Raw genomic sequence first — 26,375 nt, forward strand, 5'->3', positions numbered from 1 at the left:
AGAGAACGTGACTTAAAAGAGAAGCGAGTCAAACAGTCAGGGCAGGCAGGGACAAGGTAGGACTAATAAATTAAACTGCATTTATTTTAATGCAAGGGGCCTAACAGGGAACGCAGATGAACTCCGGGCATGGTTAGGAACATGGGACTGGGATATCTTAGCAATTACAGAAACATGGCTCAGGGATGGGCAGGACCAGCAGCTTAATGTTCCAGGATACAAGTGCTACAGGAAGGATAGGAGCGGAGGCAAGAGAGGAGGGGGGTGGTGGTAGGGGGTGGCATTTTTGATATGGGATAGCATTACAGCTGTGCTGAGGGAGGATATTACCAGAAATATATCCAGGGAAGCTATTTGGGTGGAACTGAGAAATAAGAAAGGGATTATAACCTTATTGGGATTGTATTATAGACCCCCTAATAGTCAGAGGGAAATTGAGAAACAAACTTGTAAGCAGATCTTCGTTATCTGTAAGAAAAATAGGGTGGTAATAATAGGGGATTTTAACTTTCCAAACATAGACTGGGACTGCCATCGTGTTAAGTGTTTAGATGGAGAGGAATTTGTCAAGTGTGTACAAGACAATTTTCTGGTTCAGTATGCAGATGTACCTACTAGAGAAGGTGCAAAACTTGATTTACTCTTGGGAAATAAGGCAGGGTAGATGACTGAGGTGTTAGTGGGGGAGCACTTTGGAGCCAGCGACTATAATTCTATTGGATTTAAAATAATGATGGAAAAGGATCGACCAGATTGTAAATTGGAGAAAGGCCAATTGTGACGGTATTAGGCAAGAACTTTTAAAAGCTGATTGGGGGCAGATGTTCGCAGGTAAAGGGATGGCTGGAAAATGGGAAGCCTTCAGAAATGTGGTAAAGAGAATCCAGAGAGAGTATATTCCTGTTAGGGTGAAAGGAAAGGCTGGTAGATATAAGGAATGCTAGATGACGAAAGAAATTGAGGGTTTGGTTAAGAAAAAGGAAGCATACGTTGTGTATAGTGAATCCTTAGAGTATAAAGGAAGTAGGAGTATACTTAAGTGGGAAATCAGGAGGGCAAAAAGTGGACATGAGGTAGCTTCGGCAAGTAGAATTAAGGAGAATCCAAAGAGTTTTTACATATTAAGGACAAAAGGGTAACTAGGGAGAGAATAGGGCCCCTCAAAGATCAGCAAGGCGGTCTTTGTGTGGAGCTGCAGAAAATGAGGGAGATACTAAATTAGTATTTTCCATCAGTATTTACTGTGGAAAAGGAAATGGAAGGTATAGATTGTAGGGAAATAGATGGTGACATCTTGCAAAATGTCCATATTACAGAGGAAGAAATGCTGCATGTCTTGTAACCACCTAACAGTGGATAAATTCCCAGGACCTGATCAGGTGTACCCTCAACTCTGTGGGAAGCTGGAGAAGTGATTGCTGGGCCTCTTGCTGAGATTTGTATCATTGATAGTCAACAGGTGAGGTGCTGGAAGACTGGAGGTTGGCTAACGTGTTGCCACTGTTTATGAAGGGTGCTAAGGACAAGCCAGCAAACTATAGACCAGTGAGCCTGACCTCTGAGGTGGGCAAGTTGTTGGAGGGAATCCTGAGGGACAGGATGTACATGTACTTGGAAAGGCAAGGACTGATTAGGGATAGTCAGATTGGGTTTTTTTGAGGAAGTAACAAAGAAGATTGATGAGGACAGAGTGGTAAATGTGATGTGTATGGAATTCAGTAAGGCATTCGACAAGGTTGCCCATGGGAGACTGATTAGCAAGGTTAGATCTCATGGAATACAGCGAGAACTAGCCATTTGGATACATAACTAGCTCAAAAGGTAGAAGACGGAGGGTGGTGGTGGAGGGTTGTTTTGCAGACTGGAGGCCTGTGACCAGTGGAGTGTCACAAGGATCAGTGCTGGGTCCTCTACTTTTTGTCGTTTACATAAATGGTTTGGATGTAACCATAAGAGGAACAGTTAGTAAGTTTGCAGATGCCTCCAAAATTGGGGGTGTAGTGTACAGCGGAAGAGGGTTACCTCCGATTACAACAGGATCTTGACCAGATGGGCCAATGGGCTGAGAAGTGGCAGATGTAGTTGAATTCAGATAAATCTGAGGTGCTGCATTTTGGGAAAGCAAATCTTAGTGGGACTTATACACTTCATTGTAAGGATCAACTAGGCAAAAGTGAGGACTGCAGATGCTGGATACCAGAGTTTCGATCAGAGTGGTGCTGGAAAAGAGCTCTATTCCTGATGAAGGGCTTTTGCCTGAAATGTCGATTTTCCTGTTCCTTGGATGCTACCTGACCTGCTGTGCTTTTCCAGCACCACTCTGATCTAAAGACTGAATGGTAAGGTCCTAGGGAGTGTTGCTGAACAAAGAGACCTCGGAGTGCAGGTTCATAGCTCCTTGAAAGTGGAGTTGCAGGTAGATAGGATAGTGAAGAGAACTTTTGGTATGCTTTCTTTTATTGGTCAGAGTATTGAGTACAGGAGTTGTGAGGTCATGTTGCGGCTGTACAGGACATTGGTAGGGCATTGTTGGAATATTGTGTGCAATTCTGGTCTCCTTCCTATCGGGAAGATGTTGTGAAACTTGAAAGGGTTCAGAAAAGATTTACAAGGATGTTGCCAAAGTTGGAGGATTTGAGCTATGGGGAGAGGCTGAACAGGCTGGGGCTGTTTTCCCTGGAGAGTCGGAGGTTGAGGGGTGATCTCATAGAGGTTGACAAATTTATGAGGGGCATGGATAGGGTAAATAGACTAAGTCTTTTCCCTGGGGTCAGGGTGTCCAAATCTAGAGGGCATAGGTTTAGGGTGAGAGGGGAAAGATATAAAAGAGACGTAAGGGGCAACTTTTTGACTCAGGGTGGTGCATGTATGGAATGAGCTGCCAGAGGAAGTGGTGGAGGCTGGTACAATTGCAACATTTAAGAGGCATTTGGATGGATACATGAATAGGAAGGGTTTGGTGGGATATGGGCCAGGTGCTGGCAAGTGGGACTCGATTTGGTTAGGATATCTGGTCGTTGTGGACAAGTTGGACCGAAGGGTCTGTTTCCATGCTGTACATCCCTATGACTCTATGTTCTGGGATTTACATATTAATGATCTGAAACCTGCAACCCGTTTTAAAAGAGGAAAGACTGAATAGCAACCTTAGGTTGTTCAATATATCCTATCAGTTGCATGACACTGTGATCTTTTGCTATAAAATCGCTGTCTTATGCTCATGCACCACAGCTCCCCGATGAAGGAGCAGTGCTCAAAAAGCTAGTGCTTCCAAATAAACCTGTTGGACTGTAACCTGGTGTTGTGTGATTTTTAACTTTACCCACCCCAGTCCAATACCGGCACCTCCACAACATTTTTAGTGAACACAGCCCACACCTCCTGGTGCTGCCAGGAAACATTACAATGCTGATGAAGCGAAGCACTCTGCACTCCTGAAAAACTTAGAATTTCAAATAATACTAGCTACTCACTCACTGCTTCTGCTGATACATGACATTGGAAACTCTGTGCAGGAGGCTGAAAGAAAGGAGCAGCTTTAAAACAAATCCTCTTGGAGTTCAAAGCTTTCAATGAGAGTCTGAGCCCGGCGATAAGTTCAGGTAACCTTTCTTGCGAACCAACTTTGTTACAGCTTCAAATCCCCTCAGCAAAAAGGCACAGAAAAGATAGCTGTTTTTAATCAGCTCAAGGTCAAAGCTCACACACTCCCCATTCCACTTTCTTTACTATTGGTCGCCACCGAGTTGTCCGTTTGTAATTGGATCCTTGGTACAGCCGTAACCCGGAGGAGGTGTTGCCTCATTCAGCAATTTCACCCCATACACTGCATCTAAGTCAGTTTCTTCCCACTCGTTTGCCCAAATGGGACAGTGTTGAGTCATCCATATTGCTGTGGGTTGGCAGGGCACAGGCATGGGTAAAGCCCTTACCGCACTCTGAGCAGCTGAAGGCCTCTCCCTGGCGTGGACCCACTGGTGCCTCAGCAGAACGAATAACTCACTGAAGGCCTTCCCACACTCTGTGCAGAGGAACAGCCTTTCCTGCAGTCTCCACACTTCCATGGTTTGTCCATGGGGCAGGATTCCTCTGGTTTCTCCATGGCCAAAGCTGTAGCCGCACACAAGTGAGTGAGTGTATAGCAACTTCATGCCGTGAATTCCTCTTTCCAGGCTGTTTCAGGTTCCACACTCCAAGGTCATGTTGTGGCTGTACAGGACATTGGTTAGGCCACTGTTGGAATATTGCATGCAGTTCTGGTCTCCTTCCTATCGGGAAGATGTTGTGAAACTTGAAAGGATCCAGAGAAGATTTACAAGGGTTGGAGGATTTGAGCTATGGGGAGAGGCTGAACAGGCTGGGGCTGTTTTCCCTGGAGCATCGGAGGTTGAGGGGTGACCTTCTAGAGGTTTACAAAATCATGAGGGGCATGGATAGAATTAATAGACAGTCTTTTCCTTGGGGTTGGGGAGTCCAAAACTAGAGGGTGTAGGTTTAGGGTGAGAGGGGAAAGATATAAACGAGACCTAAGGGGCAACCTTTTCACACAGGGTGGTACGTGTATGGAATGAACTGCCAGAGGAAGTGGTGGAGGCTGATATAATTGTAACATTTAAAAGGCATTTGGATGAATAGGAAAGGTTTGGAGGGATATGGGCCAGTGCTGGTAGGTGGGACTCGATTGTGTTGAGATATCCGGTTGGCATGGACGGGTTGGACTGAAGGGTCTGTTTCCATGCTGTACATCTGTCTCTTATGATAATTGGTAAACAAGTTAAGTCATAAAGGTTAGGTCATCTTTATCTTGAGATACAAAGGGCTTGCAGAGTGTGGTTAGTACTTTCTCATCGGTCTACTTCTGCATTCTAATGGTTTTAGTAGTTATTTATACAGCTATAGACACAAACAGCAGCTCGTCACGTAGCAATGCAGAAGCAATCTTGTGCAGCTCCTTCAGCCATTTTATCCAACCTTCCAGAGGCCCCATATCCTCTCACTCTCCCTCCATTCTCACTTTGTCGTACCTAATCCCATCTCATCCTGAAGTGTCTGGTTCTTGCTGATTAACAGGTGTCACAAAGCTAGTACCTTTTTTTTCCTGAAAGATGTTCCTTGGCTCAAGGAGACTGTGTCTTTGATTTTTTTTTTCCCCCAGAGGGATAATAAACTGGGTCAATCTCCGATCAGTCTGCTTTGGTACAGAGATGAAAAGGATTTTAAGATGCCTTTTGTTTATATGTAAACTGATGAGATTTCAGGCCAAAGTGGTCATATTTTAGAAGTGGCCTGTATATTTAAAAAAAAAGGGGGCGTAGTCAGCTCTTGAGCTGAGCAGTTTTAGTTCATCTTGAACTGGTTGGAAGCTGTGTGGCATTGCTCTCTCGCGTGCTCTCTACTTCAATCTGTAGGCATGTGTTCTATTTATACTGATTTTCAGATTGAGTTTGCTTATTGGGACTGTTGTATATATTCAAACAGCATAATTAAGTTCTAGTTGGATAGGCTGACCTCTGTAGGTGTTCTTTATTCTGATCTTTGTGTTTAATGATGTAATTTTATGAATAATTCTCCGTTTTAAAATCTAGTCATCAACCAAGCAAACTTATTCCAGGTAATTTTTACTGTACACTTACCAAAACAAATTGCAAAGTCATGGTGTGGGGCTGCCTGCTTAAGAATGTTTTGCATGGTCTGGTTTAGTCCATAACACAGGCCCACACACAGGGAGATCTAATTGAAACATACCGAACACTGAATGGCCTGGGCAGAGTGGACGTTGGAAGATGCTTCCACTGACAGAAGAGACTAGGAACCGAGGCCACAGCCTTCAAGTAAAGGGAAGACCTCTTAGAACAGAGATAAGGAGGAACCTTTCAGCCAGAGAGTGGCGAATCTATTGAATTCATTGCCACCGATGGCTGTGCAGGCCAGGTCACTGAGGATATTTAAGACCGAGATAGATAGGCTCTCGAGTATCAAGGGGATTGAGAGTTACGGGGAGAAAGCGGGAGAATGGGATTGAGAAACTTATCAGCCATGATTGAATGGTATGAAGATACCTGATGGCTGAATAGCCTAATTTTGTGCTCCAATGTTTCATGGTCTCTTGCTGTCCTTAGACTTATGAGGGTGAGAATTGGGAGCAGGATGCCATTTGGTCTTTCGGGCCTGCACCAGCATTGAACAGATCATAACTGGATATGAATATACCTGCATCTAGGTGGATATGCTGGGACATTTTTCACTGCAGCACAGGAGGTTGAGAGGTGACCTTAGTTTATAAAGTCAAGAAGGGATATTGATGAGGTGCGTGGCAGATGCTGTTTCCTTCGGGTGGGGGTTTCAAGATTAGGGAGTACATTTTTAAGGTGAGAGGAGAAAGATTTAAAAAAAAAAGACATGAACAGTACTTTTTTCTTTTGATTCCACACACAAACCACTCTCTTTCAATGTCCTGAGGAAATGGTGGATGCAGGAATAGTGATAACATTTAAAAGACATTTGGATAAGTGCATTAATAGGAAAGGTTTGAAGGGATATAGGCCAAACTAGATGGGATTAGTTTAGTTTGTGAATATAGTCAGCATGAATTAATTGGACTGAAGGGTCTGTTTCTGTTCTGTATTACTCTGCAACTGTTCTGTACTGGTCTTCAAAACTTTTTTTTTAATTTCCCCCATCACCATCCACTTTGTTGTTCAAAAATCAGATGAACTCAGCCTTGAATATATTCAATGACCCCCTAACTGCAGGAAGACATTCCTACTTCTGAACTCAACTCCACTTGCTAATATACCACTTGCCTTGCTGATTGCTTGTTTCACCTCTGACAATTGGCATTGACTAGTGTAGAAGGACGCTGAGCCTCCTTTGTACATCCACACATCATTCCTGTTGAAGGGCTCATGTCTGAAACGTCGACTCTCCTGGTCCTCGGATACTGTCTGACCTGCTGTGCTTTTCCAGCGCCACACTTTGACTCTTAATGTCTAGCATCTACAGTCCTCACTTCCTTCACATCCCAATGTGTCACTTTTAAACAATGCAACTCCTTTCTGATTTTTATTCCACATTAAACGCTACATTATCACATTGTGGTAACGCAATTGCCATGTGTTTGCCAACTGAGAACAGACCTGGACCAATGTTTCCATAGTCCGTCCTGCATTCACTCTCTTTCCTTTCACTTGCTGTAAGTCAACAATTGAAGCCCAGAATGCAAAACAAGAAATGGAAAAGAGAGTGCTGTACTTCACAGATATTGGACAGAGGAATGAAGTTGCAGTCTGGGGTCGCAGCTCAACCATTCAGAGATGAGCAGCTTCCAAAGCTCATGGTCCGACTTCCGCATTCAGAGAATGGGGAGCTCTGACTGGCAGGAGGTCCAGTCTCTTTCCGATCCTCCAGGGCGCTCTATTGGTCCATCAAAAGAAGGTCGCAAACCGTTTGTGCGGAAATCTAGGAGTATACGCAGATTTTTGCTGACACCGAAGAGCATAAGCAGTCCTTTGCTGCCTCTGACTCTTGTTCGACATAGTTGGAACCTATATCACAAGACTAGGAATACACCGCTCACCCATTACAGCCTATACCTAACTGCACATATTTCAGTGCAGATTCAGAAAAGTGCCTGCAGCTTTTTAATAAAATTGAAGATGCTTTAATGATGTTTCTGAATATATCACCTTAGCTATTCTTTTTAAAGATCAGCCATTTCTCATGCACCCCCATCTCTCATATAGACTCATCAACATTCATTCTCTCTCTTTCTTGAGGCACGAGAAATAACAGGTACTGGGGGGAAAAGGGAAAGAGAATGGTTGGGGGTCTAGAGAGAAAATTGACAGGAGTTGGGGGGACAGGAAGAGAATGGACAGCGGGCAGCGACACCACAAATCCCACCTTTCCCAGGACCTCAGCAGTTACTTCTCAATATACACATGGCCATGGCAGCAGAATCATATAATCCCTGCAGGCTATTTGGCCCATCTAATTCACAGGAGAAAGTGAGGTCTGCAGATGCTGGAGATCAGAGCTGAAAATATGTTGAATTCCTGATGAAGGGCTTATGCCCAAAACGTTGAATTTCTTGTTCCTTGGATACTGCCTGACCTGCTGCGCTTTTCCGGCAACACATTTTCAGCCATCTAATTCACACCAAACTTCCAAACAGCATCCCACCAGACCAACTCACCTACCATATAGCTCTGCAGCTCCCCATGGCTTACCCACCCTAAACTGCAGATTGTTGGACTGTGGGTAGAAACCACAGCACCCAGAGCTAAACCATGCACAAAGTCCACACAGACAGTCCCCAAAGGCTGGAATCAAACCCAGGTCCCTGGCGATGTGAGGCAGCAGCACTAGCCACAGAGTCACTGTGCTGCCCATAGCTTTGGGGTTCTGCTTTGTCTTTGTAGCTTCTGACTGGCTGTCTCCTCCTGACATTGTTGGACCACACCCACTGCAGCCTCCCTTTCCCACTTCTCCAGCCCTAAGCACGTTGGTTCCTGAATCCTGGTGCCATCTGGCCTCCTGCTGCCAACTGCAGAGAACAGAGACGATTGTCACTATTCTGTCCCTTACCGTCACCTTTCTCTCCTCCCCCCCACCCCAACTTTGTTCTTCCTCCCACCACCCAGCCAGTTAACTCCTCCCCCCCTGCAGCCCTCTCTCAAATCCCCTTTACCTGCGTGATTCACACTCACACCCACCTGATCCTGTCCACTGACCCAATGAGAAGGCTCTGTCTGGAGATGAATGACCATTACCCGGAATAAAATGCTGGTTAACTTTTCCCCCTGATGTCTATGCAGCCTGGCTTCCAGCTCCAATTCTGAGCCGAAGGTCCTCCAGCATGTGTTTGCTCTCATCCAGAGCCTCCCACCTTCTGCAAAACAAAACACAAGTCCCACCCTGTACTGTCCAATGCGTGTTGTGTAACTGCTCAATTGTTTTTAGTGGCTGAGCAGAGGCTGATAGCCAAGTTCGGAACCCATGAGGATGGTCTCAACAGGGACTTTGGGTGACCCCACTACATTATACACACTCTCTCTCACACAGTCACACAGACCCTCTCATATACACATGGTCTCTCAGACACACACATACAAACACACCCCACTCACACCCATGCACACGCCTTCTCAGAGGCTTATACTCCATCACACAGACAAACTTTACCAAGCATGCACACATGCAAACACATACACATGGGTCTATGGGGTGAATTTACATTTGCAGATACATTCATTGTGCACTTTCTGAGCAGAAATCGGCAGGTAGTCAATCCATGTATTATTTTATAAATTCCTACTTTGGTAATAGAAACCAGTCTGATTCAAGATTCGGATACAGACACACTCAAACTTCACACCTTTCATACATTGTGAGAGCTGAGCTGTCACCTATTTTTATAAAACCTTAAGTCATCTCGAGATTGTGACTTAAAAAGTGTTCTGGGATTTATACATTAATGAATCAAAACCTGCAACCCATTCTAAAAGATGAAAGACTTAACAGCAATCCAGGTTTTTTTCAATATATACTTTCTGTTCTATGACACTGATCTTTTGCTATAAATTCTGTGCCTTATGATCCTGCTCCACAGCTACCCGATGAAGGAGCAGCGCTCTGAAAGCTAGTGCGTCCAAAGAAACCTATTGGACTATAACCTGGTGCTTTTTAACTTAACTATGATTTTTAATTTTACCCACCCCAGTCCAACACCGGCTCCTCCACATCGTTTTTAGTGAACACGGCCCACACCCTTTACTGCTGCCAGTAAACTTTACAATGCTGATGAAATGGTGCAGCACCTGCACTCCTGAAAAATTTACAATTTTTAACGATAGTAGCTACTCATTCACTGCTCCATCTGATACACAGCATTGGAAACTTAGTGCAGGAGGCTGAAAGAAATGAGCAGCTTTAAAACAAAAACCATTTGGAGCTCAAAGCTTTCAATGAGAGCCTGAGCCCGATGTTAAGTTCAGGTAACCTTTATTGTGACCCAACTTTGTTACAGATTCAGATTCCCCCCCCAGCAAAAAGGCATAGAAAAAGTAGGTTTTTTTAAAAACAGCTCAAGGTCAAAGCGCACACACTCTCCCCACCCAACACCACCGCCACCAACCCCTCCAACCCGTTGCTCCTTCAATCTTCCTGCGATGGCACGTGAACTCGCTGATGGCTCCGCAGGTTGAAGGAGCGGGTGAAACCCTTCCCACACTGAGAGCAGGTGAAGGGTTTCTCACCCGTGTGGACCCGCTGGTGGTTCAGCAGGTTGGAGGAATTGCTAAAAGCCTTCCTGCACACGGTGCAGGGGAACGGCCTCTCCCCAGTGTGGAACCGCTGATGGGTCAGCAGGTGGGAGGAACTGTTGAAAGCCTTCCCGCACTCGGGGCAGCTGAAGGGTCTTTCCCCCGTGTGGACACGCCGGTGGGTCAGCAGGTTGGAGGAATTGCTGAAGGCCTTCCCGCACTCTAAACAGCTGAAAGGCCTTTCACCCGTGTGGACCCGTTGGTGGTTCAGCCTGTAGGAGGAACTGCTGAAGGTCTTCCCACACTCTGGGCAGCTGAAGGGTCTTTCCCCTGTATGGACACACCGGTGGGTCAGCAGGTTGGAGGAATTGCTGAAGGCCTTCCCGCACTCTAAACAGCTGAAAGGCCTTTCACCTGTGTGGACCCGTTGGTGGTTCAGCCTGTAGGAGGAACTGCTGAAGGTCTTCCCACACTCTGGGCAGCTGAAGGGCCTTTCCCCGGTGTGGACCCGCCGGTGGGCCAGCAGGGCAGAGGAATAGCTGAAGGCCTTCCCACACTCAGGGCAGGAGAACGGCCTCTCCCCCGTGTGGACCCGCTGGTGCTTCAGCAGGTCAGAGGATTTGCTGAAGGCCTTCCCGCAGTCAGGACAGCTGAAGGGCCTTTCCCCTGTATGGACCTGCCGGTGGGTCAGCAGGGCAGAGGAATCACCGAAGGCCTGCCTGCAGTCAGGGCAGGAGAATGGCCTCTCCCCTGTGTGGACCCGCTGGTGCTTCAGCAGGTCGGAGGAATTGCTGAAGGCCTTCCCACACTGAGCAGCTGAAGGGCCACTCCCCCGCCTGGACCCGCTTGCGGGTCAACAGAGTGGTGGAATTGCTGAAGGCCTTGCCGCACTTGGGGCAGCTGAATGGCCTATCCCCAGTGTGGCTGTGCCGATAAGTCTCCAGGGCAGACGGGGCATGAAAGCCTTTCTCACAATTATCACACTTCCATGGTTTCTCCACAGGGCAGGATTCCTCCGGTTTCTCCATGGCTGAAGCTTCAGCTGTACACAAATACGTGTACAACCCCCTTCCCGCTGTGAATTCCTGTTTTCAGGCCATATAGCTGTTACACACTCCACGCTCAGTGCGCTGCGACACTAGGGTCTCTCATCTAGTCCCACTGATGCTGAAATAGTACTCAAACAAGAACCAAAAAGCTTGTTTCCTTCTCACAGAATCATAGTTGAAAATTGTTGCGGTCCTGATGGATTGGGTGACTGTCAGACATTGATGTCAAAGTGAGGACTGCAGTCGCTGGAGAGTCAGAGTCAAAAAGTGCAGCGCTGGAAAGGCACAGCAGGTCAGGCAGCATCCGAGGAGCAGGAGAGTCAATGTTTCTGGCATAACACTTACACCTGTTCATTTTGAAACTTCTGTCTTCAGATCTGCAAAAAGAAATTGTAAAATTCATCACTGTCAGTGCAGGGTAGAAATTCAGAACAAGCAATTCTACTTTCTGCAGAATATTCTTTTCTTATTCCACAAAATTGAAAACACCATCCCACTCTCTCCCCCTCTGTTCTCACTCCGCTCTAACTAATTCTTACGGGGCAACCAACAAGGTGACTTTGTCACTGTATGAGTTCAAAATTAATATGAAAGAAGTCTTCGATAAGTTGTTGGCACTGAGAAGATGACAAGGCACTGGGACTCGATGAAATGTATCCAAGGATCTTGAAGAAAAGGACGACAGAAATTGTGGGAGCACTCGCCATAATTCAACAGTCTTCCATGGAATCGGAGGAAGTGACTGGAAAACTGCAAACATTATAGCCTTATTTAAGGAAGGTTGTAAAGATATACTCAGCAATTATAGGGCAGCCAGTTTAAATTTGGTGGAAAAGCAGAATTAGTTATTCTGGTCAAAATTAGTAGTCACATGGAGAAAGGTGGATTGATTAGGAAGAGTCAGCGTGGGATTGCTGAACGGAACATTGCATTTCACTAACATGATGGTGTTTTTTGCAGAAGTTACAGGCTTGACGAGGATAACACTTCAGCTCTCCTCTTTGTTATCTATCCTGGCTGTCCTAGGGAGTCTGGTACCCCTACAGCCTTGACGTTAGGCTGAATTTGAGGGGTTCAAAGCACCAAAGTGTGACTTCAAATTACTTGGCTGCACGGGTGTCTCAGTTTTGCTATCGTATCTCTCCCATAAAAGCTGACAGAACAGGCGGTGTACAGGAGTCTGCTGGGCACCACCTTCATTCATCAAAAGGGAAAGAGCTAATGATTCAGCACCTCAGTAAATCTTGAGGCAGTCTTGGCTCCTATGCACATGTTGGGATGCATGTAAGGAGATGTTTATATTTTGCTTCTGTACTGAGAATTCATAAATTGAAGCCAGTGTACATTTTAAAAATATTCAAGATTAAAAGAGGAGATCAATATTATACAACAATCCAACAACCCCGTCCCAAGACAACATGCGCCTGACCTTCTTAAAGCTGGCGGCCGGTTGCCCGGACAACCCGAGAGCTCCTTCGCCGGTGAAGTAAACACTGGGCCTGTGGGGCTTTTATTCGCGGCCTGCGGCCTCCCCCTAGGAGTTTATAAACTCCCCAGTCTCCCTCCTCCCGCGGTTCCCAATCCTACCCTGTCTCACTGTCTCCTCTCCCCGGGGGCAGGAGCCAGGTCTTGGCGCTCGGACCTGGCGACCTCCCCGGGATGTTTCTGAAACCTGGTCCTGTTCTGAAGAAGGATCCCCGGACCCGAAACACGTCCTCACATTTCTCTCAACACGAGCTGCCGGACCTGCTCAGCTTTTCCAGCGGTTTCTGTTCTTGTTCCTTCAGCCGCCGGCGCCATTCCTCTCCCACACTCAGTAACACTGACTTTGTCCCATTGCACATGCGCCAACTCACAGGGGGCGGGAGTCCCACCTGGTGACGTCATCACCCGCCGAGGTGGCGCGGTTGGAGGAGTCCTCCAAGAATTCGGAGACAATGGGGGCGGGGCGATCGTTTTTCCCGCCCCCAGCCACTTGAAAGGTGGGTTTCTTTAAAGTTTGAATGTAGTTTTCTTTCAATTTTCAGAAATGTTATTCCAGACCTCTGGAAGGCTGAAGCATTGAGAAACTTGCAAACATAAACAAAAGGATACGAATAAAATTCATAAAAATAGGTAAGGCAAATTACGAAATAATTCCAGCACAAAATATCAAAAAGAATAGCAAGAGCTTCTATTGGTGTGCTGAAGGGAACAAAATCGCTGAAACCGCTGAGTTAATAGGGGAACACTGAAATAGCAGAGCTGCTGAATCAAAACTTTCCTCAGCTTTCACATTGGAGGACAGCAATACTATCCTTATTGGAACAGGCAAGTCAGAGGCTGTAGAAAGGGTAGAACTTAAACAATCAACGTTGACATGTACACTATCAGGATTGAGGGCGGACAGGTCCCCTGAGCCTAATGGCCCACATTCTAATGTACTAAAGCAAGTGGCGGCAGAGATAGTGGCTTCGTTAGTTACAATATTCCAAAATTCCTTGGACATAAGAAAGATTAATTGACTTTATTTAAGACTGAGATGGGTAGATTCTTGATTGTCAAGGTGATCAATGGTTACGGGGAGAAAGCGCCAGAAAGGAGTTGACTTCAGCCGTGATTGGATGATGGAGCAGACTTGCTGGGCTGAATGGCCTCATTTCTGCTCTGATATCTTATGATTCCACTGGAGTGGAAAAATGCTAATGTAACACCTGTATTCAAAAAGGGAGCGAGGCAATATGTGAGAAATTGCAGACCAGTTAGTTCAACATGTGTTGATGGGAAGTTGTTAGGATCAATTATCAAGGAAGCAATATCAGGATGTTTGGAAAGTCAAAACTCTTCAGATAGCTCCTTTCAAACTACTACCGTTAAGAAGGTCAAGAGCAGCAGTTACATGGCAGACCATTACCTGCAAGTTCTCTTCAAAGACACTCACCGTTGGAGCAGCACACACATTTCAACACACGGAGATTACAAAGATAAAGATGGGAAAACCATTGGAGAGATTTGAAGACTAAAATGAGAATTTTAAAATTTGGTTGTTGCTTGAATGGGCACTAGTACAGGTCAGTGGTCACATGAGCCATAGAGGAATGAGAATTGTTGCCATGAAACAAGAGCAAAGTCTGAGATGATTTCAAGTTTCCAGAAGGGCAAATGCATAAAATTATTGATTGCAGCATTGAAGTAGTCCAGCCTGGAGGTAAGGAAGAGACAAAAGATGATTCCAGCAGCAGCAGCTACTTTGAGAATGGGACTGGCTCGAATAAGATGACAGAGGCGGATACAGGAGGCTTTGTGCTGGCACAGGTCAGAAGCTCCTCTCAGAATCCAATGTAGCAAGTTATGAACACAGAAACAGACCCTTATCCGAGGATGGATGCGGTGTCCCTACATTGGACAGGCAGAAAACTAGCCACTAGGATATATGAACATCAACTAGCCACAAAAAGACATCACCCACTATCCCTAGTATCCTTACATATACATGAGGAAGGACACCTTCAGACAATAGAGAGGCTGTGATTAACAAGAAGACTAGACTCCTACTGGTCCTGCAGTACTCATCATTGGTCCATCAAAACAATGTAGTGCCGTTTTTGCGGACAGCTACAAGCATGCACGTTTTTTTTTGCTGACACCGAGGAGCACGCGTAGTAGACTCTGTGGAGATGGAGTTACTGACAGTTTCTCACTGTCCAAAGGCCAATGTGAGAAAAAAAGATAGAGCCACAATGACCACCACCACACTCCCGCCCCGCCGCACCCATCCTTTCACCCCCCCCCCCCCCCGTAGCTTGACATCTTAACATGTGCGCCTTGCTATTTTTGCTAATCACTTTACTCCACCTCTCATGATTTTATATATCTCATTAAGGTCACCCCTCAACCTCCTCTGCTCTAGTGAAAGAAGTCTCAGCCTCTCCTTATAACTCAAACCCTCCAGTCCTGGCAAATCTTTTCCGAACCCTCTCCAATAGTATTCTTCCTATAACAGGACAAACTGTACTCAGTACTCTAATAGTGGCCTCACCATCATCCTGTATAACCTCAACATTATGTCCCAACTCCTATACTCAATGGTGTGAACAATGAAGGCAAGTGTGCTAAATGCCTTCTTAACCAACCAGTCTACCAATGATGCAACTTTCAAACTACTATGTACCTGAACACCCCCAGATCTCTCTGTTCCACAATACAACCCAGGGCTCTCCCATTAACTGTACAAGTCCTGCACTGCTTTGTTTTAGCAAAATGCAAACTCTCACTTTTATCCATACCTCTCAAACACACTCTGTCAGACATACACACACCCCAACACTCTCAACTCCTGAGGCTTATACTCCAACACACCCACACTTTACGAAGCATGGTACGTGCACTCTGATGCACAAGGTCACATGCATGCATACACACATATATATAAAATCTATGGGGTGAATTTGCATTTGCAGAATTACATTTGCAGATACATGCAATTTCGCTCAAAAAGCACACAATCTGCAGACAGTTAATGCAGGCAGTCAATCCATGTAGTATTTTATAAATTCCTACTTTAGAAATGATACCACTCTGATTCAAGATTGGGATACAGACAGACTCAAACCTCACATCTGACATGCATTGTCTGAGCTGAGAAGTCACCTATTTTTATAAAACCTTATGTCATCATGAGATTGTAACTTAAAAGAAATTCTGGAATTTATACATTAAGGAAACCTGCAACCCATTCGAAAAGATGAAAGACTTAACAGCAATCTATGTTTGTTCAATATAGCCTATCAGTTGCATGACTCTGTGATCCTTTCCTATAAAATCTGTGTGTTATGATCCTGCTCCACAGCTACCTGATGATGGAGCAGCGCTCCGAAAGCTAGTGCTTTCAAATAAATGTGTTGGACTATAAACTGGTGTTGCGTGATTTTTAACTTTATCCACCCCAGTCCAAGACCGGCTCCTCAAAACAGTTTCTAGCGAACGCATCCCACACCTCCCAGTGCTGCCAGTAAACGTTACAATGCTGATGAAATGATACAGTACCTGCACTCCTGAAAAATTTACAATTTCTAATGATACAAGCTCCTCATTCACTGCTCCATCTGATACACAACATTGGAAACTTAGTGAAGCTGAAAGAAATGAGCAGCTTTAAAACAAAAATCACTTGGAGCTCACAGCTTTCAATGTGAGTCTGAGCCCGATGGTAAGTTCAGGTAACCTTTATTGTGACCCAACTTTGTTACAGCTTCAGATCCCCTCAGCAAAATGGCATAGAAAAAAGTAACTGATATGTTTTTAAACAGCTCAAGGTCAAAACCCACACACTTCCTCCCACTTTCTTTACTATTGGTCAGCACCTAGTTATCCCTTTGTAACTGGAGAAAGTGAGGACTGCAGATGCTGGAGACCAGAGCTGAAAACATGTTGCTGGAAAAGCGCAGCAGGTCAGGCAGCATCCAAGGAGCAGGAGAGTCATGAGTCCTTCTTCAGGAATTCCTGAGTTTTGGTTTTCTTCACCCCCAAAAATGGTTTCATCGTTAAATACTGAACTCCAGGTTTCTGACCGAATTCCAATTCCGCCATCTTCCGAGGCAGGATTTGCCGGAACTCGGTTGTGAGTCCAGTTGATAATGGCACTAGGCCATCGTTCCTTCAAACCCCTGCGATGACAAATGAACTCGCTGGTGCCTCCGCAGGAGGGAGGAGCAGGTGAAGGCCTTCCTGCACTTGAGGCAACTGAAGGGCCTATCCCCCGTGTGAACCCGCCGGTGGGTCTGAAGATTAGAGGAATCGCTGAAGGCCTTCCCGCACTCGGGACAACTGAAGGGTCTCTCCCCCGTGTGGACCCGTCGGTGGGTCTGGAGATTAGAGGAATTGCTAAAGCCCTTCCCGCACTCGGGGCACCTGAAAGGCCACTCCCCGGTATGGACTAGCTGATGCCTCAGCAGGGCAGAGGAATCGCTGAAAGCTTTCCAGCACTCGGGGCAGCTGAAGGGCCTCTCCCTGGTGTGGAGCAGCTGGTGCTTCCGCAAGGTGCCCACTTGACTGAATCTCTTCCCACACTCGGGACAGCTGAAGGGACTCTCCCGCGTGTGGACACGCCGGTGGGTCAGAAGGTGGGAGGAATTGCTGAAGGCCTTCCCGCATTCGGGGCAGGGGAATGGCCTCTCTCCAGTGTGGACCCGCTGGTGAGTCAGCAGGATGGAGGCCCGGGTAAAGCCCTTCCCACACTCAGGGCACCTGAATGGCCCCTCCCCCGTGTGGTGCCGCTGGTGCCTCAGCATGGAGGAAGCCTGGGTAAAGCCCTTCCTGCACTCGGGGCAGGAGAATGGCCTCTCCCCCGTGTGGACCTGCTGGTGCCTCAGCAGGGTGGAGGCCTGGGTAAAACCCTTCCTGCACTCCGTGCAGGAGAATGGCCTCTCCCTGGTGTGACTGCGCTGATGAATCTCCAGGGCAGACGGGACACGGAAGCCTTTTCCACAGTCGCCACACTTCCATGGTTTCTCCACAGGGCGAGATTCCTCGGGATTCTCCATGGCCAAAGCTTCAGCTGCACACAAACATGTGTATAGCCCCTCCCCGCCGTGAATTCCTCGTTCCAGGCCGTATCACTCATCCATGCTCCACACTCAGTGCGGTTCAACAGTCGGGTCTCTCATCCAGTCCCACTGATGCTGAAAATGTACTGAAACAGGAACCAAAAAGCTTTGCTCCTTCTCACAGAATCTAAGTTGAAAAATTGCTGAGGTCCTGATGGATTGAGTGACTGTCAGATATTGATGTCAAAGCAAGGATTGCAGATGCTGTACAGTGAGTCGAGAAGTGTGCTGGAAAAGCACATCAGGTCAGGCAGCATCTGAGGAGCAGGAGAGTTGATGTTTTGGGCAGAAGTCCTTCATTTGTTGATTTGAAACTTCTATCTTCAAATACTCTGTAAAACGAGATTATAAATGCCATCACTGTCAGCCCAGAGTAGAAACTCAGAACAAGCAATTCTACTTTCTGCAGAATATTCTTTTCTTTTGTTATTCCACAAAATTGAAAGCACCATCCCACTCTCTCCCTCTGTTCTCACTCCATTCTAACTAATTCTCCTGAAGGTACTGATTCAGGATCTTACAGGGGCAGAGAAGCAAAAATATCAAGACTGACATCTCTCTGAAGTTTGGATGACTCCACCTGAAAGTTAATATCTTCCATGAAACTGCTGAGAGCGAGCAGGTCTGATTTTGGGAAGCAAACAAAAATGTTAATTCAGGGTGAACCTGCCATGCAGCTTCATGAGGAACAACCAGACACAAAATGGTTAACGCCCCCAGGAAGAGGGGAACAAAATGAGACATCAAGGCATGAACACTGACACCAGAAAGAAACTGAACATACAGATGTGGCAAACTTTAGTGGAAAGCCAGAGTCATAGAGATATACAGCACAGAAACAGACCCTTCAGCCAAACTCTTCCAGATATCCTAAATTAATTGAGTTGCATTTGCCAGCACTTGGCCCATATGCCTCTGAACCCTTTCTATTCATACACCCATCCAGATGTCTTTTACATGCTGTAATTGTACCAACCTCCGTCACTTCCTCTGGCAGCTCATTCCAAACATGCACCAGGCTCTGTGTGAAAAATTTGCCCCTCATGCTTTTAAATGCCCACCCCACCCTAAACCTCGGTACTATCTAGTCCTGAACTCCCCTATCCCACGTAAAAGACCTTGTCTATTTGCCCGATCCATACCACTGAATGATTTTATACAAGTCTATAAGGTCACCCCTCAGACTCTATCACGCTTGGGTAAACAAACCATCCTATACTTCCATCTTCACTCACCCGGGTAATTAAGATTCATAGCTGAGTTTGCTCCCTCCCTGGATTCACTCCAGTTGCTCAAGTGAACAAATGTCCCTCCCTTCTCTCTCTTGCCCCCAGGATGAAGAGTTGCCCAGAGGGAGGAAGTTTCACTCTGAAACTGTAGGGCCACTTCCGCGCTGTGACATCAATAACGATTCACAAGATCGGACCTAGGCCAACACACAGCCCCCGCACTGCACCGGCTCCGGACGCCGGCGTGCGACTGACCTGCATTACGTCTGCTCCGGATGGCCGGCGTGCGACTGACCTGCATTACGTCTGCTCCGGATGGCCGGCGTCCGACTGACCTGCATTACGCCTGCTCCGGATGGCCGGCGTCCGACTGACCTGCTTTACGCCTGCTCCGATTGGCTGGCAGCCTCCAGCTGACCTTTACTTGCGCCTGCTCCGGATGGACGGCATCCGGCTGACCCTCACTGCGCCTACTCCGGACGGACGGCATCCGGCTGACCCTCACTGCGCCTACTCCAGATGGACGGCATCCGGCTGACCCTCACTGCGCCTATTCCAGACGGACGGCATCCGGCTGACCCTCACTGCGCCTACTCCAGACGGACGGCATCCGGCTGGCCCTCACTGGGCCTGCTCCAGATGGACGGCATCCGGCTGGCCCTAACTGCGCCTATTCCAGACGGACGGCATCCGGCTGGTCCTCACTGCGCCTACTGCGGTCGGTGTCAGACTGACCCGCATTCCGCCCGCTCCAGACGGCCGGCACAGGACCTGCACTGCCCTGCACATTTGGGAAAATCTCTTCCTTTCAACCAATCCCCAAAGTGCGGAAAAAAGCAATTCGGCCCAACGAGGCCACACCGACCCTCCAAAGGGTAACCCACCCACACCCTTTCCTCAACATACACCCCCTGACGAATCCACTGAACCTGCACAACCGTGGCACTATGGGTAATTTAGCATCGCCAATCCACCCGAACCTGGACAAAGTTAAAAATCACATCACACCAGGTTATCGTCCAACAGGTTTATTTGAAAGGAGTAGCATTTGGAGCGCTGCTCCTTCATCATGTGGTTGTGGAGAATAAGATCATAACGCACAGAATTTATGAAAAAACATTACAGTGCCCTGCCACTGAAATGATATATTGAACAAACCTGAATTGTGTAATCTTTCATCTTTTAGAATATGTTGCAGGTATTACAAATATGTAAATCCCACAACTTCCTGCAACGCACCTTCGAGATAACTAAAGTTTTATCACAAAAGGTGACATTTTTCAGACAAGGAGGGGGGAGGAGAGTGGGAGTGGAAGGGGTAGGGGTAGGGGTAGGGGGAGGGGGAGGGCAGAACTAGAAGGCATAGGTTTAGGGTGAGAGGGGAAAGATTATAAAAGAGACCTAAGGAACAACCTTTTCACAAAGAGGGTGGTACGTGTACGGAATGAGCTGCAAGAGGAAGAGGTGGAGGCTAGTACAATTGCAACTTTTCAAAGGGATCTGAATGGAATATTTGAATAGCAAGGGTTTGGAGGGATATGGGCTGGGTGTGGGAAGGTGGGACTAGATAGGTTGGGATATCTAGTCAGCATGGACAAGTTGGATCGCGGGGTCTGTTTCTGTGCTGTACATCTCTATGACTCTATTTCAGCTCAGACAATGCATGAAAGGTGTGAGATCAGAGCCTGTCTATCCTAACCTTGAGTCAGGCTGGTTCTATTTTCAAATTTCAAAGGGCGGCACAGTGGCAAAGGGCGGCACGGTGGCACAGTGGTTAGCACTGCTGCCTCACAGCGCCAGAGACCCGGGTTCAATTCCCGACTCAGGTGACTGACTGTGTGGAGTTTGCACGTTCTCCCCGTGTCTGCGTGGGTTTCCTCCGGGTGCTCCGGTTTCCTCCCACAGTCCAAAGATGTGCGGGTCAGGTGAATTGGCCATGCTAAATTGCCCGTAGTGTTAGGTAAGGGGTAATGTAGGGGTATGGGTGGGTTTTGCTTCGGCGGGTCGGTGTGGACTTGTTGGGCCGAAGGGCCTGTTTCCACACTGTAAGTCTAATCTAAAAAAAAGTTGAATTTAGATAATACTACATGTATTGACTGCCTGGAGATTGTTCATTTTAGGAGCAAAATAGAATGCATTGGCAAATATAATGCTGCAAACACAAATTCACTGCCATGGACTTGTGTGGACACACACACGCATGAGAGAAATAAAAAGTCTATTTCTGTGCTGCATATCACACAGACATTGAGATAACAGATGCTTTGTTTCTGCGGTTGTAAATGTTGTTGTAATTTATAGCTGGGTACTAATAGTAGATATAAGGGACAGAATTCCTCAAAATAGGGCACTATAAGAAACCTGGGAGAACCCTATTCTGGTTTACTTACTAGTGAACAAACACTAAGCACAAGTATCTATTTATTTCTAATTTTTTTTCGTTTTTCTTGTTTGATTCCCTGCTCTGACAACACTGTATCTGGATGGTTGACAGGCTGAGATGGTGGGTTGGGCCTCGATTGACTTCAATGTTTTATTGTTCCAAATGGTGCAAAATGGGTGTCAAAGCTTCAGCAGAAATCCAGCAGAGCTGACAGACCAACATCTTACTCTAAGCGAACAGGGAGATCAACAGAGGAGAGAGAAATCTGAGCTGACACCAGACTACCCTGTGATCAATGCTTTGATTAGCAGTGCCAACCCTCTACCTTTACATCGTTCACATTTGACTACCCCCTCAATATTCAGGATACAATCCTTGTCATCCTGAAGCTGGGTTAGCCATGCGAAATGCAGGGTTATAGTTCCATCGTAATAAAAGCAGGAGTAGGCCATTTGTCCTGTCAGGCTTACTCTGCCATTCATTAAGATCAACCCACCATCGCAGTTCCTCCTCCCTGCATTGTCAAAGCTACCCTTAATTTACCAACCATGCAATAACCCGAATTTCCTGTTCCTTGGATGCTGCCTGACCTGCTGTGCTTTAACCAGCAACACATTTTCAGCTCTGATCTCCAGCATCTGCAGACCTCACTTTTTACTACAACTTCAGCTCCCAGTCAGGGCAAAACATCTTTGACAGCTGCTCTGAAAGTTCAGTCTTCACAACCACACTTGTGAATCATTCTCCTCTCACCTCAATATGCACCGTCTAGTTTTGGACTGCACCATCCTGGGGAAAGGATCTTGGGTATTCACCCTATCCATGCCCGTTACAAACATCAATAAGGTCACCCTTCAGTCTCTGATGCTCCAGGGAAAATATCCCTGGCCTATTCTGCCTCTCCCAGTAGGTCAAACCCTCCAACTCTGGCAACAGCCTTGTAAATCTTTTCCAACCTCTTTCAAAGTTTCACAACATCTTTCCTCTATCAAGGAGACCAGAATTGAATGCAGTGTTCCAAAAGTGGCCCAACCAATTTCGTGTACAGCGGCCACATGACCTCCCAACTCCCATACTCAATGTTCTGACCAATAAAGGAAAGCATACCAAACGCCTTCTTTACTATCCTAGCTACCCAAGACTCCACTTTCAAGGAATTATGAACCTGCACTCCAAGGTCTTTGTTCAGCAACACTCCCCTTAACTGTGTCAGTTCTGCCTGGATTGCTTGACCAAAATGCAACTCCTCATATTTGTCTAAATTAAACTCCATCTCCCACTCCTCGGCCCAATGACCCATCTGCTCAATTCCCAATTATAGCAAACTCTCTTTCCTCCCTTATTGCCTAGAAGCTGAAAATCTCCTTCCCACACACTCCCTCCATTCTCACTTTGCTGAACCTAATTCCTGCTGTATCTCATCCTGAAGGGTCTGGTTCATGCTGATACACAGACCCACACTCTAATTGAAACATACAGAACACTGAATGGCCTGGACAGACTGGACGTTAGGAAGATGTTTCCATTGATAGGAGAGACAAGAACCTGAAGGCATAGCCTTAGAGTAAAGGGAAAGCCTTTTGGAACAGAGATAAGGAGAAACTTCTTCAACCAGAAAGTGGTGAATCTTTGGAATTCATTGCCACAGAAGGCTGTAAAGGACAGGTCATTGAGAACATTTAAGACGGAGGTAGACAGGTTCTTGAGTATGAAGGGGATCAAGGGTTACGGGGAGAAAGCAGGAGAATGGGGCTGAGAAACTTATCAGCTGCGATTGTGTGCTATCAGCAGACCTGATGGGCTGAATGGCCTAATCTCAGCTCCTATATCTTATGGTCTGTTGCTGTCCTGGACACAGAGGGTGAGAATTGGGAGCAGGACTAGGACATTTGGTCTTTCGAGCCTGGACCAGTATTGCACAGATCAGAACTGGATATGAAAATACCTACATTTTGGTGGATAGGCTGGGACATTTTTCATTGGAGCATAGGAGGTGAGAGGTGACCTTACTGAGGTTGATTAAATCATAACAGATATAGCTAACGTGAATGGCAGGTGTCCTTTCCCTTGGGTGGGGGTTTCAAGATTAGGGAGCAAATTTTGAAGGAGGAGAAAGATTTGAAAGACATGAGGGACACTATTTTTCATTTTACACAGAGAGTGGTTCATGTGTGGAATGAATGTTCAGAGGAAGTGGTGGATGCAGGTGCAGGTATAGCATTTAAAGGACATTTGGATAAGTATCTGAATAGGAAAGATTCAGAGGATATGGACCAAATACTGGCAGTTGGGACTAGTTTAGTTTGAGAACATAGTCAGCATGCACTGGTTGGACTGAAGGGTCTGTTTCTGTGCTGTCTGACACTGGAACAGTTCTATACTGGTCTTGAAACCATTTTCTTGACATCCCCCATAAACATCCATTTCATTGTTGTTCAAAATATCAGATGAACTCAGCAGTGAATACGTTCAATGACCCCCTAACTGCAGGAAGACATCCCCACTTCTGAACTCAATTCCTCTTGCTAATATACCACTTGCCTTGCTGATTGCTTGCTGCACCTGTCTGACAACTGGCAGTGACTGGTGCAGAAGGACACTGAGGTCCCATTGTACATCTACACATCATTCTTGGTGAAGGGGTTGTGCCCAAAACATCAACTCTCATGCTGCCTGACTAGCTGTACTTTTCCGATGCCACACTGCGACTCTGATCTTCAGATTCTGCAATCCTCACCTTCTCCACATCCCAATGTATTACATTTTAAAACGCACCTCCTTTCTGCTTTTATTTTGCCACAACAAAGGCTATAGCTTCACATTGAGGTACTGCATTTGCCATGTGTTTGCCAACTGTGACACTGACCTTGTCCAACATTTCCAAAGTCTGTCTGCACCCCAGAGAATCACTCCCTTTCCTTTCAGCTGCTGCAAATCAACACTACATGAACAGGGATATCGGCTGGGTGCTGGCAAGCAGGACGAGATTAGGTTGCAATATCTGGCCGACATGGACGAGTTGGACCGAAGGGTCTGTTTCCGTACTGTCCATCTCTATGACTATAAATGAACACCAAAATGAAAACTAAGTGGAAAAGGGGGTGAGAAAAGAAAGTGCTGTACTCACAGATGTTGGACAGAAGGAAGTTACAGTCTGGAGTGAAGCTCAATCTTCACAGCAGCGACAAAAGCTTATTCTCCTCCTTCTGCATTCAGACAATAGGGGTGCTCTAACTGGCAGGAGGACCAATCTCCATCCGGTCCTCCAGGCTTTACCATTGGTCCATTAACAGGAAGTCGCGTGCCGTTCTTCGGACTTCGAGGAGCATGCGTACTACTTTGCTGACACCGGTGAGCATGCGCCTTCCTCGCTGACACCTCGGAGCATGCGCAGTGTGCGCTTTGGTGACTACTGTTCCTGACAGATGTAAAGAATCTAAAGGCCAAAAGGAGAAAAAACGGCTGGAGCCACAATTTTATTTTTCCGGGTGGCTCGACGTTGTATTCTTTTTGCACTTTGTCTGGCTGCTCAACTTTTGTAAGTCTTTTGACCAGGGCAGATGAAGTTGTAAACTGGAGGGCATCGGTTTAAGGTGAGGGGAGAAAGATTTAAAATGGTCCGAAGAGGCAACTTTTCTGCACAGAGGGTGGTGTGTGTACGGAATGAACTGCCAGGCGAAGTGGTGGAGGCTGGTGCATTTACAATGTTTAATAGGAATCTGAATAGGAAGGGTTTAGAGGGATATGTTAAATTCGGATATGGTTAGATCAGTTAAATTCCCGAAAGTGTGGAAACAGGCCCTTCAGCCCAACCAGTCCACACCAACCCTCCGAAGAGTAACCCACCCAGACCCATTTCTCTCTGACTAATGCACCTAACACAATGGGCAATTTAACATGGACAATTCACCTGACCTGCACATTCTTGTACTGTGGGAGGAAACCGGAGCACTCTGAGGAAACCCACGCAGACATGGAGAACATGCAAATTCCACACTGACAGTCACCCGAGGCTGGAATCGAACCTGGAACTTTGGTGCTGTGAAGCAGCAGTGCTAACTACTGAGCCACCGTGCGGTCATTCAAGTAAATTTCTCCCCGGGGGAGGACGGACAATCAAGAGTCAACCATACTGCTATGGGTCCGAAGTCACATGTAGGCCAGACTGGGTAAAGAATGCAGCTAGGACAACTGAGTGAATCCTTTCCCACAATGGCAATTTCCTTCCCTAAAAAGGATATGAGTGAATCAGATGTCTTTTACCCCCACTAATTCAAAAGATCACATTAGTTTTGGTTCCTTCATATGTAAATCCCACAACTTTTCGAAAGTTACATTCTCAAGATAGCTTTAACAATCGGTGCCATCTCAGCTCAGATAATGCATTGAAAGTATGAGGTTAAAGTCTGTGTTCCAATATTTCTATCCTACCCATGCCCCTTATTTTATAATCCCCTATAATGTCACCCCTCAGCTTCCGACGATCCAGGGAAAACAGCCCCAGACTTTTCGGACAATATAGCTCAAATCCTCCAAACTTGGGAACATCCTTGTAAATCTTTTCTGAATCATTTCAAGTTTTATAACATTCTTCCAATAGGAAGGAGACAAGAATTGTACACAATATTCCAAAAGTGGCCTAACCAACGTCCTGTACAGCCGCAACACGACCTCCCAACTCTTATAGTGAATGCTCTGACCAAAAAAGGAAGGCATACCAAACATGTTCTTCATTATCTTATCTACCTGTTTCAAAGGGAGACTCCCTCTGGGCAACATCTGGGAACAAAGCATTGTCTCCCTCTTTCCATTCCTTATCCGGGGGCGGTGGGGCGGGGTATGGACTCGCCCACACTGGGGAAGCAACA

The 26,375-nt window shown here is 46.5% G+C and overlaps 1 protein-coding gene and 1 pseudogene across 2 annotated transcripts; both read right to left on the reverse strand.

Moving 5' to 3' along the window:
• The window catches only part of LOC132807959 (gastrula zinc finger protein XlCGF57.1-like), a 38,780-nt pseudogene extending 21,901 nt beyond the window's left edge, over positions 1-16,879 (reverse strand).
• LOC132807962 (zinc finger protein 239-like) lies at positions 16,257-24,711 on the reverse strand. 2 transcript variants are annotated; one of them, XM_060821856.1, is made up of 2 exons: positions 24,635-24,711; positions 16,257-18,227 (listed from the first exon to the last, which is right to left on the reverse strand). In XM_060821856.1, exon 2 carries the CDS (start codon positions 17,830-17,832, stop codon positions 16,933-16,935), a length of 900 nt encoding a protein of 299 aa, XP_060677839.1. In that variant the 5' UTR covers positions 17,833-18,227; positions 24,635-24,711; the 3' UTR covers positions 16,257-16,932. The 2 variants fall into 2 exon arrangements, with proteins under 2 accessions (XP_060677839.1, XP_060677840.1); XM_060821857.1 differs by lacking the exon at positions 24,635-24,711 and adding an exon at positions 19,460-19,480.
• Positions 24,712-26,375: the final 1,664 nt, after the last annotated feature.

Source organism: Hemiscyllium ocellatum, assembly GCF_020745735.1.
Source record: "Hemiscyllium ocellatum isolate sHemOce1 chromosome 27 unlocalized genomic scaffold, sHemOce1.pat.X.cur. SUPER_27_unloc_28, whole genome shotgun sequence".
Classification (NCBI taxonomy): Eukaryota; Metazoa; Chordata; class Chondrichthyes; order Orectolobiformes; family Hemiscylliidae; genus Hemiscyllium; species Hemiscyllium ocellatum.